Source organism: Pteropus alecto, unplaced genomic scaffold (assembly GCF_000325575.1).
Source record: "Pteropus alecto unplaced genomic scaffold, ASM32557v1 scaffold101, whole genome shotgun sequence".
Taxonomy (NCBI): Eukaryota; Metazoa; Chordata; class Mammalia; order Chiroptera; family Pteropodidae; genus Pteropus; species Pteropus alecto.
The window spans coordinates 1,985,873-2,003,524 of NW_006432945.1; the positions used below are offsets into that span (position 1 = coordinate 1,985,873).

Here is a 17,652-nt window from a genome sequence, read left to right on the forward strand (position 1 = left end):
GATATTATTTCTAATCATTTATTAACAAATATTTTCTTCAGGTAAAATGGAGTAGCGTTGAACACAGAAAAAATGAGAAACAAAAATATTGATTGAAATTAGCATCGTAATTTTGGGCAGGTTTTCTTTCAAAAGTCAACTATGAGTTTTATCCGGAGTCTTGTATTTTTAATATAGTTGAACAAAATAAAAAGAAGAAATCCCACTGATCACTGTTGATACTGAGTTGTCCTTATGTTATTGTAAAGGTGATCAATTATGTATTGTTAATTTAACCCTAAGATTTTCCAATTTGATTCTGTAAGGTTTTGTGAGGAATACCAATCATCTTTTTTATTTTCAAAAACTACTGTGTTATTTAGGATGATTCAGTGAATTGATAGCAATAAATTTAAAATATCTGCTCTAAATATTTAAATAAAATTAGTATTGTAACAGGAGCAATAGTGTAGGTATTTCCTATATGTCATCTCATTTAAAGTTTAGGCAATTTCGTGAGTAAAACTTCCTAATATCTCCTGAAAGAAATCCCAAATCATTTTCAGATTCAGATTTATATGACCTAATCAGATTATTTTAACTACTCCTGTTGACTTTTTCACATTTGTTTTTGGAAGGAAATTTTTTAAATGATGTTTTTCTTATTCTCTTTTCCACATTGCCTTGTTTCTGTGACATGCTTTAATTAGAAGAGTTCTAAAATATTGGGTAACTTCTAACATCTCTTAACATTAGCTGCTTTTTCATTTCTTTCAAGTTGAAACAAAAAATACAGTTTGAGTTCATGGTCTGTGAATCCAGGTTTCACTACTCTGCCAGTCATGTTTAGCTCATATCGAAGAAATAACCTGTGCGACAATTATTTTGCCCTTTGTTCAACAAAGTTTTTTTTTTAAGCAATACTGTGTTTCAGGCTTCGAGTTGCTAGGCACTGAAGACACAAAGATAAAAAGAGACAGTACCTGCTCTTCTCAGGGAGCTCACTGTTCATAACATCTGAACAAATAATTACAGGGTAAATGATGGAAGCAAAGTGTGTGTAGAAATACTTAGTAGAAACACTTAGCCCAGTGCGCATGCAGACATGCACGTGTTTGGGGGTGATGAATACAACTGGGAAGGATAGGAGAGAGGATACCTTTGAAATTTTTCAGAGGGAACAACTAAACCGATCTTTGAAGGACAAAATGTGAAATTATCTAAAAGGGAGGAGGAGGCGAAGGATATCCCAGACAGAGAAGCATGTACCAAAGGCGGCATAAAGGAGCATAGCACCCTGAGGACACGGCTAGACTATTTCTATGACTGGGTTGAAGGATGTAAAGGTTTCAGGAAGGGAAAGGGCTGAGCAATGAAGCTGGAACAGTAGGCAGGAGCCAGGTGACTGAGCGGTTTTTGGAGCATGCTAAAAATCATTTAGAATGTCGTCCTGAAAGTGATGCGTGGGCATTTCGTGGTTATAGAACTGGCCCTGTAGTACTATCATCCTGTAAGATAAGAACAAAATATTTACCTTCATGACCTGAGCAAGGCTAAGTCTGCTTCTGGGTAGAGTTAAGGATGTAGGTTTTAACATCGTATGAACACAGTTGGAAAAATGAACATATGCCTTGGCATCGCGAACATCATGAACTAGCCAATTATATTAACCCGTGCTTAATTACAGAACACCTAGTTCTAGAGCACATTCACAAAACACAACATATCTTCATCATAATATCGTCTGTAGTGAGTTTGAATTAGAACCTGACAATTATGTGATAGTGAAACATCTGGAAAATCTTTTGATTGAAGATTAATATGATTAAGGATGGGATTAGAGATTCATTTGGACAAGTCGTGCTGAGCTCAATTGTGAAATTCTTTGATGCTATTCCTAGAATGAATAGAAAAGTTAATGTTAAATGTTTATATTTTTTTTCAGTTGCTATTAAATAACAGAAATTCACCCTAAGGAGCAAAGCCAAGTAGAGTAATGCAGTTGTTATAAGATTTGGAAACTTTTAATCTGGAAGAATTAGACTTAGAATATGTGAGGTTAAATTTTAGAAATCATAGTATTTGATGCATTTTGTGTTCTAAATTGTATTGGATATGAAAACATTTTTAGGCCCTAGAACCATTCTAGGTGACACTTGACTTTCTCCTCCCAATTCCTTACATCCAGCCAGACTGTTGGCAGCCCAGTAATTGAGACCAACTTTTATTCTAAGCAAAGTTGAAAACCAAATGGATTACTAAGAATTGTATCCACTGAGAAGGTTTTCCTTCACTATGTCTTTCAGGGCTACCTCTGGAAGGATTATAGTATCGGAACATTTCACTTCTGCTGGTAGATTTGGCCTTTCACTAGACATAATTTTTAACCCTCAGTTAACTAGTCATCGTGTACTGATGAGGCTGTGCTTGCAGGTTAAGCAGGATACAACAGGCGTAACTGCAGTACCTTCAGACACTGCGTGGCCCTCGCTCAGCATCTGCCAGTCCCCCTCGATGGTGGAATACAGGTTGGCATGCCAAACTTTATAGCCAGGTGATCACATGCTGTCCTCTTCATAGCGGACAGCTCGGATCACGTTGTTACCTGATGTCCCTTAATCCTCCAGTTAGTCTCTGTCCAATACCAGAAGTAGACCAGGAGCTGTTTCTCAAAAACAAATAGACAACTTTTCATTTCACTTGCTGAAGTGAGTACGATCTTTTATCAAAACCTTAGAGTCAAGAAATGAGAAGCAATGAGTTAGTTGTTTTTTTTTTTACCCAGAAAACAGATGTACAGCATAAGATGGTACTTGGTAAAAGTTGCTAGCTATATGTGCAGTATGGTTTGAATCAAGAATTATTTCAAATCATCAGGAAAATAAAGCAAGAAAGGTTAGAGTTTCAAGGCATAGTACAAAATAATCAGAACTCTTCTAATAAAGTGGTTGGAGGAGAAAAAATCTTATTAAAAAAATCTAGAGGCCTCCAATGCAATTTTGTCATCAGAGCTTCTCAGTAATACTTCTGAGCATGTTGACCTACAAACCAAATGACCATTTGGTTTGCTGGCTCTTAAAGGTCAAGTGTAAAGCTTACTCCATTGTATCCTGGATCATCTGGAGAGATTTATCTTACTCAGGGTGCTGTTCAAAGCTAATAGCTTTTCACTTTACCTTTTAAATGGATGAGAGCTGTATACTCAGATGTGGCATGTGCTGCTTTCAAAGTGCGAAGAGGCCGGCCAGACATTCTGTCTCCTTCTTAGTGGGAGGCGGACAAGGGATAGTACATTCTCTGACTTTAGGAGGAGTATTCCATCACACCGCTGGATCTCAGGAACTTTGTCGAGGAGGCAAGCCCCTGCATTTTCATAAGATGTGTTCTCAATTCTGTCATACGTGTATATTTACCAAGGCACTTCATCTCTCAACTCTTCCAGTCCCAATAGCTCGCTGTCAGACACAGCTGGATTAAGGAGATGCAGTGTGGAATGTTGAGGCAGCCAAGGTCTCTACAGAGCAAATCGTGGCACAGAACAAGAAGTTTGCTGCCCTCGCCCAGTGAAACGACCTGTTACTTTCGTTCTCTGGATTGAAAGAAATAGCATTTGCTAAGTTAAAGCTACGTATCAAATACCAAGGTAGTCTTCATTTGCTCAGGAAGACTCCATCTGGAGTGGCAACTCCAGTTGAAGTCATATAATTAAGTTTACGATAATCTGCCATCATTTATCAAGCCTATTAATTTTTTCAGTGACCAAACTAGTGAAGACATTCACCAGACCCGCAGCCCTCAAGTCTCTGATGATAGATTAACCTCTGCTTTTCCCTGGGGATGTCTTGTTGGAGGAAGGAAGCTTCAGTGGTTTCTACCTGTCTTTGCTCTACCACGTAGCCACTGACTGCTTAGAAAAGCGAAGAGTGGGTCTGCCAGTTGTATAGTTTACATTCTAACTGTAAACTCAAGAACTGGAAAAAAAAAATAACAGCAAGGTGATTTCTTAGATTTATTCTTAGGTATTTGATGTTATCTGATGCTATGATAACGTGGGATTGTTTTTAAATTTCACCCTCTAATTGTTCATTGCATGTCTGTAGTAGAAACCGATTTATTTTGGTGTTGATCTCATATCTAGTGACCTTGCTAAATTTGCTTCTAACTCACTCTAATTTATCTCTAATAAATTATTTTCATATTTCTGTATCACAGTCGTCATCTGAGAGTAATGTTTTATTCTTTCTTTCCAATCCTTTTACATCTTCTTTTTCTCACCTTATTGCACTGTCTAGGACCTCCAGCACATTGTTAAGTAGAAGTGGTGATATCAGGCATCCTTGTCTAATTCCCTATCTCAGAGGTAAAGCTTTCAGCATTTATTTCACCATTAAATATGATGTTTGCTGTAGGATTTTCAGAGATACCCTTTATGGGTTAAAGAAAATTGCCCTCTATTTCTAGTTTCTGCAGAGATTTTTATCGTGAATGGATAATGAATTTTATAAAATGCTTTTTTAATCCATTACAATTATCACATTAGTTTTTACCTTTATTCTTTCAATACAGTGGATTAGATGAATTTTCTAATGTTAAATTCTCCTTGCATTTATAGAATAACTTCACATTCCTAGTATAAACCCAAGTCAGTGGTAATGTAGTACTCTGTTTATACAACTCTGGGTTTAGTTTGCTAATATTTTATATAGAATTTTTGTATATATGTTCACAAGAGGGATTGGCTTATTTTTTTTCTGTAGGATATTATATCAGGCCCTGATGTCAAGGTTATGCCGGCCTCCTAAAATAATTTCAGAAGTGTTTCCTCTTTTTTGTATTATCTGAAATATTTTGTATAAGACTGGTGCTTTTTCTTCCTTAAATGGTAAATTCACCATTGAAACCATCTGAGCCTGGAATTTGCTTTGTTGGGAAGGTTTTATATATGAATTCAGTTTCTGTAACAGATATAAGAATATGTAATTTTCCTGTTTCTTCTTGGATTTGTTTTGATAGATTGTGTTTCTCCAGGAATTTGTCATTTGCTTTTCAAATCTATTTTCAAAAGGTATTAAGATGTCTTTTTTATGGAGATGTATTTTAAAACCATGCACAAAATTAACAAAAGGTGGAACAACAATACAATGTCCTTTTTAACCTCTTTAGCCGTTTGAGGTTAAGCTGCCCGCTGACCTGCTGCTCCTCACCCTCAGATGCTTTAGTGTATTTTCTACAAACAGAAATATTCTCTTAACCACAATACAACCATCAAAATTAAAATGTTAACATTGATATATTATTACCATTTAATCCTCAGAACCTATTCATGGTCAACAGTTTTCCTAATAATGTTCCTTATAGCAAAAGAGTCTCGTTCAAAATCATGCTTTACACATGTTTGTCATGTCTCTTTAATCTCCTTCAGTCTAGAGCAGTTCCTCGGTCATTTCATTTTGAAGATTACAAGCCAGGTTCTTTTGGGGATATTTGAGTTTGATATTTCTCCTGGTCGGATTCAGGTTATGCTCCTTTAGCTAGAATACCACAGAAGTGCTGCTGTATTCCTCTCATTGCATGTTATCAGATGATGCACAATTTCGATTTGTCTCATTACTCATAATGTTTACTTTTATCTCTTCATTAAGGAGGTATCTACTAGGCTTCTCCACTGGAAAGTTACTCTTGGTAATTAATAAGTACTTCATCAGAAGGTACTTTGTAACTGTGTACGTAACCTGTTCCTTAAGATTCTTTCAATTTATTCATGTATTTATTTGTATCTAAATGGACTCATGGTTTCCTCTTTTTCCTGAATGCGTTCTTATCAGTTACCATAATTATTTATTTGGAAGCTCAGATTGGTGGTGGGATTTGGTCAATGCTAACCGTTCAAGCCGGCTTCTTTGTCCTTTTGACATATTCCCGTCATTCTTTGCACATGTCCTTACTCTCGACACAATAGGCTTTTCTGAATTTGTCTTGTACTTTCCCTTTTCCAACCCTGGAATTAGCCATTTCTTCGTGGAGTTCTCATTCCTTTTAGTGAAGAACAGATTTAGAAGCCAAGAAACGGGCACTGGATATGCTCACTGCTGTTGAGGTATTGTTTTTAAACCTTCCCAGTGGACAGAGCTAGGATGCTCTCAAATGTGTGTGTGTCTATGTACACACATATATGAATATTTACTTCTATCTGTTATTTAAAAACTGAGTTCACACTGATACCTTCAATTCTAACAACACCACAGAGTTTGTTCTAGTTTTTCCCCTTTCCGTAATTATAACTTCGTTCGCCAACACTGCACGCTGGCTTTCATGAACCTTAATATTATTTGATCAGTCCCCCTCTCTCTGTATGCACGTCTCCCACCCCATTTGGGTTCTCAAATTCCATGCAGACTTTCCCACTCATGCATGTCCTCATGACCCTCAGAGCATGGGTCTGACAGTCCAGTCCAGCTCGACCCACACTGGATGTTCTCATCACTATACCTGAGCTCAGATTGCCTGCTAGGGGTCTGACGCCACATTCTAGGTTACCCTCATATGGGGATCCCCTTCCCAGCTTGTGTAGGCTCTGGTTTTCCTACATCAGGCCACTTGTCTGTGTGGATGCCTGCCTCCTTCACCAGGTGCACCTCTGTATGGAGGCCCTCCTCGGCCTTCCTGGGCTCTGGCGGTGCACACCAGGCCCCTTTCCATGGCTCTGATGTTACATGGCTCTGATGTTACATGGCTCTCGCACAAGCTAGACACACTCCTTGCCCTGTTGGAGCTCTCTTGCCCCCTGCTGGGCTTTCTCACTCAGCCTGGCTCCAACACGCTATGTCGGCTGCCCATGTGTGGATGCCCCTTTACCCTGCTCGAGCTCTGGCACCTCACTTCTGGCTGCTCCCTGAACGAAGGCCCTCCTTACCACACTTGGGCTCTGACGCTGCATGCCGTGCTGCCCCCATATTGACTTGGATAGCCTTTCATCTCTTTTGGTCACCAAAATAGCACACTAGTGGACATCCTCATCCCTCTCTGTCTCTGCCATGGCTCTGGGCCACGGCAGCTTGTCATGCTACCACCAGTGCAGGCCACCGTCTCCCTTTGCCCACTGAAGACCTGTAGGATTGAAATTTTCAAAAGGAAGGACAAAGGGGAAGCTTGCTGTCCTTTTAATGTCTGAAGGATTTGCAAATTAACTCTTCTGTTTTATTCCTGATATTAATAATTTATGCCATCTTTCTTCCTGATTAGTCTCTTCCGGTAGTTTACCAATTTGTTCGTGTTCTCAGCAGATTTTATCTTGGTTTGCTGGTTCTGTCATATGCCTGTTTTCTGTTTGACTTCTGCTCTTTATTATTTCATTTCTCCTAGTTTTCTTTTGTGATTTTTTTTTCATTGATCCACCAGTTATTTGAAGTATATTTTAATTTCTTGTTATTTTATTTAGATTTTTATAGATTTTTTAATTTCTATTTTTGTTCCCAATTTCTAGTTTAATTCTACTGTGGTCAGATAACATCCTTTTTACGTTCCAGTTTTGTGAAATGTGTTGAGCCTTTATTATGCGCTATCAAATCAATTTTGGCAAATTTCCACAGGCACTTGAACAGGGAATTCTACAGATGTATATTCACCACCATTTTAGAGCTTCAGTTCTCAAACTTTGAAAACCACTGTCTTAAAACATAATGTTAAGAATTATAGGTTGTATTCCAGACGTGCATGCATCCTGTTTTTCCCACGGTTAGAAGGCACTTTGTCTTGCTTTGTAGGTGCTCTGCAATACGCAGATGGTAGATTAAAATGCTTAAAATATATATATGCATGAACCTTTTTATGGATATATAATTTCTGTAAAATAGGATATGAAATTACATTGTAAAACAAAAGATAAAGTAATAGTAGGGCATCATCATTTTGGTGTTTGATCATCCCACTAGAAATTTTTTCCTAAGGTTTGATGTTTACAGTGTAATTTAACAACTATATTATAAATTGTTACTTTGTAAAACAATTATCTTAAAATTTTTCCAATTTCAGCTAAATTTAAGCCAATTCTTAGTTATTACACTATGTAGACGATATGAAGAAGTCAGAGAAAAAAAGATTATTTCAAAAGTTTTTAAAAAGGTGAAATCTTCTTAATTGTATCATTTTAATGAAATTTCTATTCGACATACATTTGTACAGAAGAAAAGGTATTTTCAGAACTTTGAGGATTTATATAATTATAATGATATAATTTATAACTTATATTGCTGTATATTAAACATAGTTTTATATTCCAAATAATTTACATATTTCAATTTGCAGCTTTAAAATTGTTTCTCTCAAATCCAGAAACAGTAGTGAGGTCTACCTATGGAGCCTACTTAGCATCTTTAAATGTCACTACCCTGTTTTGAGTAAATTGTACCTTAGTCTCTGGAGCAGTTACACTGAATCTAAACTGTGGCTCAGCTGTGTAAACACCCCAGTTGGCAGGCAACTAGACAGGGAAAAGTAAACCGAAGGAGTAAGGTGTAACATTACCAGACAGAAATTATATTGTGCTGATCCCACATCAAAAGGAAGTCGAGAAAAGGGAAAAGAGTCACAGAAAGAGAAGGTATTTTAATAAAGGTGAAAACAAATCAGATTACCCGACTGAAGGATAAAAAAGGCGGGAACTTGATCATGTTGGTTTTTCTAGCCAACATCTTTTATGCTCCTCTTTCCTTGACCCTATATGCTTTAGGCATCTACTTTATTTATTTATTTTTGCTTTTGATTCATGTGTATTTATTTTTTACTTTTCTTTTTCCAGTTTTATTGAGGTATAATTGGCATGCAACAAAGTATACAACATAATTATTTGATACATGTATGTACTGCAAAATGTTTACCACAGTAAGTTTAGTTAATATCAGTCACCTCACATAGTTATATATATTTTTCTAATAAGAACTTTTAAGATGCCTCTTAGCAACTTTCAAATATACAATACAATTTAGTTAACTCTGGCCACTGTGCTGTATACATTACATTCCCAGGACTTGTTTATCTAAAAGTTTATACTTTTTGACAACCTTCACCCATTTCTCCTATCCCCCACCCCACCTCTGCTATCTATGAGTTCAGTTGTTTTAGATTCCACATATAAGTGACATCATATAGTATTTATATTTTTCTCTCTGACTTATTTTGCTTAGCATAATGCCTTCAAGGTCCAACTATGTTGTCACAAATGGCAGGATTAGTTTCTTATGGCTGAATAATATTTCTGGTGTGTGTGTGTGTGTGTACCTGTATCACATTTTCTTTGTCCATTCATCTGTCAGTGGACACTTAGGCTGTTTCTATGTTTTGGCTATTATAAATAATGCTGCAGTGAGCATGAAAGTACAGATGTGTTTTCAATGTAGTGATTTTTTTTTTGCCTTCAGATAAATATACAAGTGGAATTGCTGGATCATATGGTAGTCCTGTTTTTAGAGGAACCTCCATGCTGTTTTCATAGTGGCTTCACCAGTTTACATTCCCACCAACAGTGCACAAGTTCTCTTTTCTCCACATCCCAGTCAGCACTTATTATCTCTTGTCTTTTTGTTAATAGTCATTCTAACAGGTCTGAGTCGATATCTCACTGTGGTTTTGATTAGTGATGTTGAGCACCTTTTCATGTACATATTGCCCATTTGGATGTCTTCTTTGGAGAAATGTCTATTTAGTTCCTCTGTACATTTTTAAATCAGATTGTTTTCTTTGCTTTTGAGTTATATGAGTTGTTTATATGTTTTGCACATTAACCCATTATCTGATATATGATTTGCAATTATTTTCTCCCATCGGAGGGGTTGTCTTTTCATTTTGTTGATTTCCTTTGCTGTAGAGAAGTTTTTTAGTTCAGTATAGTTTTACTTACTGATTTTTGCTTTTATTGCCCTTGCTTTTGTTGTTAAATCCAAAATATCATTGTCAAGGTCAGTGTCAGGGAGTTTACCCCCTGTGTTTTATTCTAGGAGTTTTATGGTCTCAGGTCTTATGTTCAAAAAATCTGCTAGATTCAGTCTTAGTAGGTTGTCTGTTTCTAGGAATTTATCCATTTCCTCTAGGTGGTCCAGTTTTTTGGCATCTAATTGTTCATAGTAGTCTCTCATGATTCTTTGTATTTGGGATATCAGTTGTAATATCTCCTCTTTTTCATTTCTAATTTTATTTATGAGTCTTCTCCCATTTTTTCTTGGTGAGTGGCATCTACTCTTTTCCATATAGATATGAACGGTGAAATTGACTCTATCCCAAGCTTTAATTTGTTGGCTTCTGATTAATCTAAGCCAATTATGCTAATCCCATTCCCCCTACCAGAAGTGGGTTTAGAAATAGACATGTGACCCGGTTCTGTCTGTCGAGTAATATCCTGAGAGACTTCTGGGAAAGATCACCTCTCTTGAAGAAATAAAATAAAAGTAAAGGAAATGATGGTATGCTGACTCTTAGAATCACTACATTTGAAAAATTTTTATTAACTTCATGTTTTATTAACAGTAAATATTATTTAATTTATAATTCAATACATGATTAAATATACGATCTTAAGGGAAGGGATTCAAGGGTATTAAACCAAGACTGGTTTAATGATTTAAAAATTACCAGTAGAGAATATATTTGGAAACAACAGAAATCCAACTATCAGTTTTTTGTTGCTGGGTTTCTGTTTGTTTGTTTTGGAGGTTTTTTGTTTTGTTTTGTTTCTAACAAATAGGGATTTGTCTCAGGCACCAAGGAACTAGGGACCTACTGATATTTCAGATGCCCAGATTCTTTGTTTTTCTGCTTTTCCATCCTTAGCTCTCATTTCCATGGTTGTTATTTCATGGTTACAGGATGGCTGCTGCACCTCCAGGCAGGAGGATAGGAAAAGGCCAGTGGACAAAAGGAGCATCCCAGATCAGTCTGCCTGCGTTTATCAGAAAACAAAAGCTTTCCTGGAAGCTCCACTCTGAAATCTGGGATATTGTTTTTTATTGGCTATTACCTGTAGGGTATTTAACCTGTCTTCTCTTTTCAAGTGCAGCTTTCACTATATGATTTCAGTAACTTCTATTTTTTGCATATGTTTTATAAACTGAAGTTAGTATGTTAGACTCACTAGGTAAGACATTTAATTTTCCTTTTTTCAGAATTAGGACTTCTGAGCAAATATGCAAATTTGTGCTGTTCCTACAAATTAACATTTTTCATTTGAACCAGGTGTTGTAATCATTTTAAAATGAGTTTTATAGTTCTTGTGTTAAGTTTTCTATCTGAGGAAGAACAGAAGACCTATTGAACATTTTAACTAAACTCCATTATAAGAATTATAATATAAGCTATCTTTTTTCAGGGTCCCTCTTTTGAGAAAGATTCATTGTCCATTAAAAGAAAAACTGAGCACTGTTTAAATTTAATATCTGGTGTGGCATTCAGGATTCATCTACAAAGACTTAGCTATTCTTAAATTGTATACTGAACTCTATTTCCTTACATCCCCCTCCTGCCCCGACCTCTGTCCTATTCATAGACATGTTTCTTCTCAGTCATTGAGAAAAACATTAAAAGGATAATTTAAGAGTGAAAGAAAATGTGGTTTCAAATTAACTGCTGGAGGTGGAGATGCCTGCTGCAGACAAGGGGGAGCCATACTTCAGAAGGAGTACAGACGTAGAATAGAATGAGGCAGGGAGTGACCTCCTGATAATGGAGTTGGAATCAGATGGAATGCAGCCTTCAGCCTTTGCTGATCGATGGGGAGTAGGCCTTGATTCACAATGCACTTCATTTTAGGATTCAGGATCTAGCATAGATGTGGAAAATAGTTTCTGACACTGTTAAGCTGAATGCTAGTATAAGTTCATCTCAGTAATTTAAGAAAATAAAGTTTTTATGTTTGTTTTACCTACTGTATTTTTACCTACTGGGACTAGAGAGGCCACAGATCTAAGGGAGCAGATGCAGTATGTATGCTTCAGTATTGTTTTAAAAGGAAAAACTAAATAAATATGTCATTTCACTAATATTTATCACTCTTATTTTTATAGTATATAACAGGATCTATCTTAGTTTCTGACTTTTATTTTTCATGATCTTATTGTCCAGTAGGAGAGGAGTGGGAAACCAGATTAGTTTATTTCTGCATCTGAACTAGGAAAGAAAACTCATTAGTAAATCTAATAGTTACATTGCCACACATTTTTAATCCATTTAACATTTTTAAGTTATTTACAATTATTGTGGACTGTACTGCATGTTGAGGCTACTTGGAAACAGTGACCAGATTCTTAATCATTATCAGGAAACTGCATTCAGAGAATGAGAAGAACACCCCCACTGGATGAATTGCAGCCACCACCATATCAGGATGACAGTGGTTCTCCCCATCTCTCATGTACACCCTCAGAAATTGGGGACAGTAAATGTGAATTTTCCCACTGCAGCAACAGTCCAAGATGCTCATATAACAAGTGCCCAAGTGAAGGAAGCACAGGTCATGAAATAGAAAGTTTTCATAATAAAGGATATGAAGAAGATGTTCCAAGTGACAGCACTGCAGTCCTGAGCCCTGAAGTAAGTAAAAGCACATAGTTTTTTAAATGAATGTTATTTGGAGGATAATTATCCCGTGCTTCTCTTCTTGGTAAGAAGATTTTATCACTATCTTATCCTTTGTGGCTTATGGTACCAGTTTCTATCCTAGATCTGATCTTTATCCACCAGACTTATCAGGGGTGTCCCAACATTCTTCAGCTCCCCCCACCCACAGAGGAAGATGGGTACCTAAAACTGAGAGCAGTACACAAGAAACTGAAAAATGATCTTCCCCCAAGTTTCAACCTCATTTAACATTTTATAGAAAACATTTTGGAATTATTTACCTGTTTCTTTGATCTTGAGGTTCCTATTTATGTTTCTGTCTTTTATAAAAGTTATTTTATTTCTGCTATTTTTTCTGTGGGGAGGCTGCCCATTAATGCTTTACAAGTCTTTCAAAATAAAAATTTTGCATTTTCATATCATAGAATATGGAAGAGATAAGTCATGTTCAGCTTTACTAATGAAATTTGAATTCATGGCATCATGCATTCAGAGTGATTGGTTGTGTTTTAAGTTATTTTCTTTTTTGGAGCAAAAATATGAAAATGACAAAAATAAGGGTGTTACACTTTTAAAATCTTTCATGTTCTAAAAAGAATTTATTTTAATCTTTCTATAATGATAAAAACTATAAAAGTAATCTATAGGTTTTTATAAGGTAGTATTTACTTTTAAATTTTATTTTCTTTTAGATTGCAAGTTTTTACAACTTTTGTCCCAGACAGTATTTCATAAAACTGTAGTGTGTCAGTTTTATTACTAGGTGAATTTTCATTTACTGCCAAAATTAAACAATGGAGGGAGTGCTAGGAATAGAATTTCCATAATTTTAAATTTATCTTACATAATTCTAAAAACACTTTTTACCTGTTTTTCTACTTTTCTACTATTTCTTGTATTATAATATAATATCTAACTTAGAAGAAAATTCTACATTGGTATTGTAAGTTTAATTAATCGATATTTCATGATCTTTCACATAGACTGTTTCTCGGTGTTCTATATCTGAACACATTAGAGGCAGCTGTCTGGTAGGTTTGCAGACTATGGAGATAGTTAGCAAGTTAATGGTGAAGCCTGGAACTCGGAATTAACAATAACAATAGCTATCACCAGTTGTGACAGAAATTTTGCTGTGAACTTTACATAACTCATTTAATTCTAGCAACCTCGTCTTCAGGAAGTTATTATTTCTGTTTTACAAATGAATACATGAAGATTCAAATTGTTAAGCCATTCACCCAAGTATAAGCAATTCTTAAATGGTACAACTGTAATTCAAACCCAGGTTTGCCTGTCTGCAAAATCAGTGCTCTTAACTACATTGTATTGCCCCTCTTGACATAACTGTGTGGGAAATTACTGCGATGCATTGGAACCTTCCAGGTATACCACCAGGCAAGCTATCCCAGAGGACTCCCGGGCCAAATTAAGATGCTCAGATTACACTGTGTGAACACATGTGCACGTGTGTGTGTGCGTGCATACGTGTGCGTTTTAATCTATTTCAAATTTAAAGTGAGAGGATGAAGATGAGGTAGGGTAACACACTTAGGGTAGGATGCCAGTAGGTACAGGTGGCAGAACCACGCTATATGAATCCTGGTTTACGTAATGCCCATATGTCCCATCTCACTCTTTCTGCTCCATAACATTCCCCAATTATGATGGTGTAACGAGAACGAGAGGTGAGATTCGCACAGGCACCTAGGGCCAAAAACATGTAACTTGTTTTATGGGAGAAAGGCAGAGGCAAGTATACCTGGTCACCAGTAAAACTTGCCAATTGGCCTTCTAAATAGCCATAGGTTTTATCTGCATTTCCTAAATAGAACACATGGGTGACAGCTATCAGCCCAGAGATGACATGATCATGTCTTGGGCTTTCCATTCCTTTTCATAGGTAATACTCATTTGTTATATCACATTTTCTATTTATTCTGTCTTTAACATATCTTACAAGTTAGTGACTTAGATACTGTCTATATTTAACACATCTTCAGAATTCTGCCTGTGTCTCTTATTTCCTTGATCATTATCTATAGTTAACACAGCCTGTGAGTTTTGCCCATATATCAGAAGCTGCTAACTTGCTATTTGCATTAACACTTCTTATGAGTTTCCTCTACCCTGCTCAGTTTTGTGTCTTCTATAGCAAATGCACAATACATAAATATTTGGGTGCAGATAGCCTATGTTAATATAAAATTCACTCGTGTTTTTTTCAAGTTTATGTCACTTTTCACTTTTCCTTTAATAGATATTAATCAGATACAATATTCTTACTTTCCTCTTGGTTTAATTCAGGGTAGCTATCTTAGAGCCTGCCCACATGCCCTGTTGAACTGGGAGAGCACCCAGGGTTCAGAAGAGTTCCATGGTAAGGAGTTCAGAAACTCTGGTATTGACCTGTTGCCAGCTGAAGATTATTCAAAACTTTGATTAAGACACCTTGAAAGGAAAGATGATTTTCTAATTGCCTATTTGCAGAATACAAATATTAGATCCATCTCCAAGGGTCCCACTCTTTTAACCCTCAGTTTCACAAGAATTGTCAGAATACCCAGGAAAAAAATTGAGGAGACACTAAAACAAAATTCAGAAATAGCTGTCTAAAACCTTACGAAAATTTTTATTGCCTTAAAATTTTAGCTGTTGCGACTCTATTTTAGAAAATATTTAATTGAAAAATCAAAGCCATGTAATTAATCATCTTTAATTACCATTATGAAGTGGCATGGATTAAAACATTTTTCTCTAAATGTAAATTTTTTTTTTACAGAGTAAGGATATATTTATCATGTTTAATCTCATTGCATTGAAAAACAAGTCTTGTATGAGACTTTGTTCCCTCTCCCAAGTATTGTTCTTCATTTGTCATCTTTTTTTTCATGTTACTAAGTGGGTCACCAGAGGTAGACATGTAAGATTTATAAGGTCAAAGGCTTGTTTCTTTTTGGGTTTTTTTGCTGCATCTTGCCTGGCATGTAGTAGGTGTAATAGTGTACGTGTTAAGCTGCTATACCAAGGAGTCAAATGCAGTGGCTAAAAACCACTAACGTTGGTCCAGGGTGAGTAGGTAGCTTTGCTCTACAATATCGTGTGGGGCCCGTTCCTTCTTTTTTTTCACTCTGCCCTCCCCTAGGCTTGTGTTCTAGCCCACAGGGTCCATGCTGACCCACACACCCTCTGTGTATCTGCTCTTCCGTGGGAACAGCACGAGAGAGAGTATGCCCGATCTGGATGTTTCATGCATAACTTCTGTTTGCCTCCCATTGGCCAGAGCTGAGTCTCATAGTCATATCAGCTAAAGGAAATTTTTGAAGTATAGTCTCCTGTGAGGCAGTGTGTTTCCGGCTAAAACTCAGGTAGTCTTCTGGGAAATGCAAAAACAGAAGACTGGGAGTCGTGACTATTAGCAGGCACTAAATAAAGTTAAGAAAAATTTAGAAAACTAGAAAATCGGTGTACATTGTAAAATGAAAAACATTTAAGATTTATTAAAATACTTGAAGGAGCAAGTGGTATAGTTGAAGGGTCAGAGACCTGGGTTTGGCGCTGTCATTACTAGCTGAAACTCCTGTTATGTTCCATATATTTACACTGGCAGGAATTAGACACAATTACAGGTAAAATGGGTACAATTTCTTTTAATCTCATAATTAAAATGAACAGTTTTGGTCTTTCTTAAACTTCTTTGAAGTGTGTATTCTGCCATTTTCAACAGTAATTAGTATTAGAAATAATATGTAGTTTAAATTCTGATTAAAAATTAAATAGTATATGTTATGGAAAATAAGTATTTGGCTGCAAATGTTTTAAGGCCTTTGTTTTAAACTCTCATATTTCACATTTCCATTGATTTTTAAGCTTAAATGTGTTTACATTCTATTACAAATGGGGGCATTTTAGAACAAACTTTGAAAAGGGGACCGTTTTTATTCAAAAGCATAATACTTTTATTTATGTTCTCTTTTTCTCCAGCTAATGTTGAACTGTCAGTTGCATTGTTAATAATGTTGAAAGTAAAATTTAGTAGTTTCCTACGAAAGAACAGAGATACACTTTGAAGTGTGTATTTTCAGTTCTAATTATAGAAACATATCAAACTTTCTCAAAATTGTAATGGTGAACATCAAATTCTGTGTCTTTATGATAATTTTTTGAGTTTAAATTACCACTTATACTACCCTGGCCCTTTAGAGTAGCTTCTGATTGTAGTTAACTGTTAATATTATTACTTACTTTGCGATAACAAATCAGAACAGTTTTCACATCATTTTTCTAAAGAATTATCAGGTGTTTTTTTTACATGCTACATTATGATAGAGTTAAAAACTGAAAACATTTAAATTTGCTTTTCTTAGGACATATCAGCCCAAGGATCATCTTCACAGCTTCCTAAACCTTTTGATCCTGAGCCAGAAGCTAAGTATGGCACACTGGATGTGACTTTTGACTATGACTCACAAGAACAGAAGCTTCTGGTAACAGTGACAGCTGTCACAGATATCCCAGCATATAACAGGACAGGTGGCAACTCATGGCAAGTACACCTTGTTCTTCTCCCCATAAAGAAACAGAGGGCAAAAACCAGCATCCAGAGAGGACCATGCCCCGTCTTCACAGAAACATTCAAATTTAATCATGTCGAATCTGAGATGATTGGAAATTATGCAGTTCGATTTAGACTGTATGGTGTACATCGCATGAAAAAAGAAAAGATTGTGGGGGAAAAGATTTTTTATTTAACAAAATTGAATCTTCAAGGGAAAATGTCATTACCTGTGATATTGGAACCTTCTTACAGTCATTCTGTGAGTATCTGATCAAATAGCCTTAATACAGTTTAAGTTCATGGTATATAATATGCACTATTTTAAAAAAATCTATCTTAAACCCAACAACTTTTTCAGTCTATTTTTTACATAGTAATCATACCTTTACAAAGTTTCTAAGCCCTGGATAGGTAGATATAATTTTTTCTCATCTGTAATAGTGGCCCTTGAAGATTATATGATTTATTTTATGTATTTTATTTTATCCTGTACAGAGTCTAGCCCAGTGTCT

General features: G+C 36.0%; 1 protein-coding gene across 3 annotated transcripts in view; it reads left to right on the forward strand.

Moving 5' to 3' along the window:
• The window catches only part of SYT14 (synaptotagmin 14), a 170,427-nt gene that overhangs the window by 105,143 nt on the left and 47,632 nt on the right, over positions 1-17,652 (forward strand). For all 3 annotated transcript variants that reach the window (XM_006907690.1, XM_006907688.2, XM_006907689.1), the window contains 2 exons: positions 12,284-12,555; positions 16,950-17,399. In XM_006907690.1, the coding sequence (XP_006907752.1) occupies positions 12,284-12,555; positions 16,950-17,399 (722 nt within the window). The remainder of the gene's footprint in view (positions 1-12,283; positions 12,556-16,949; positions 17,400-17,652) is intronic.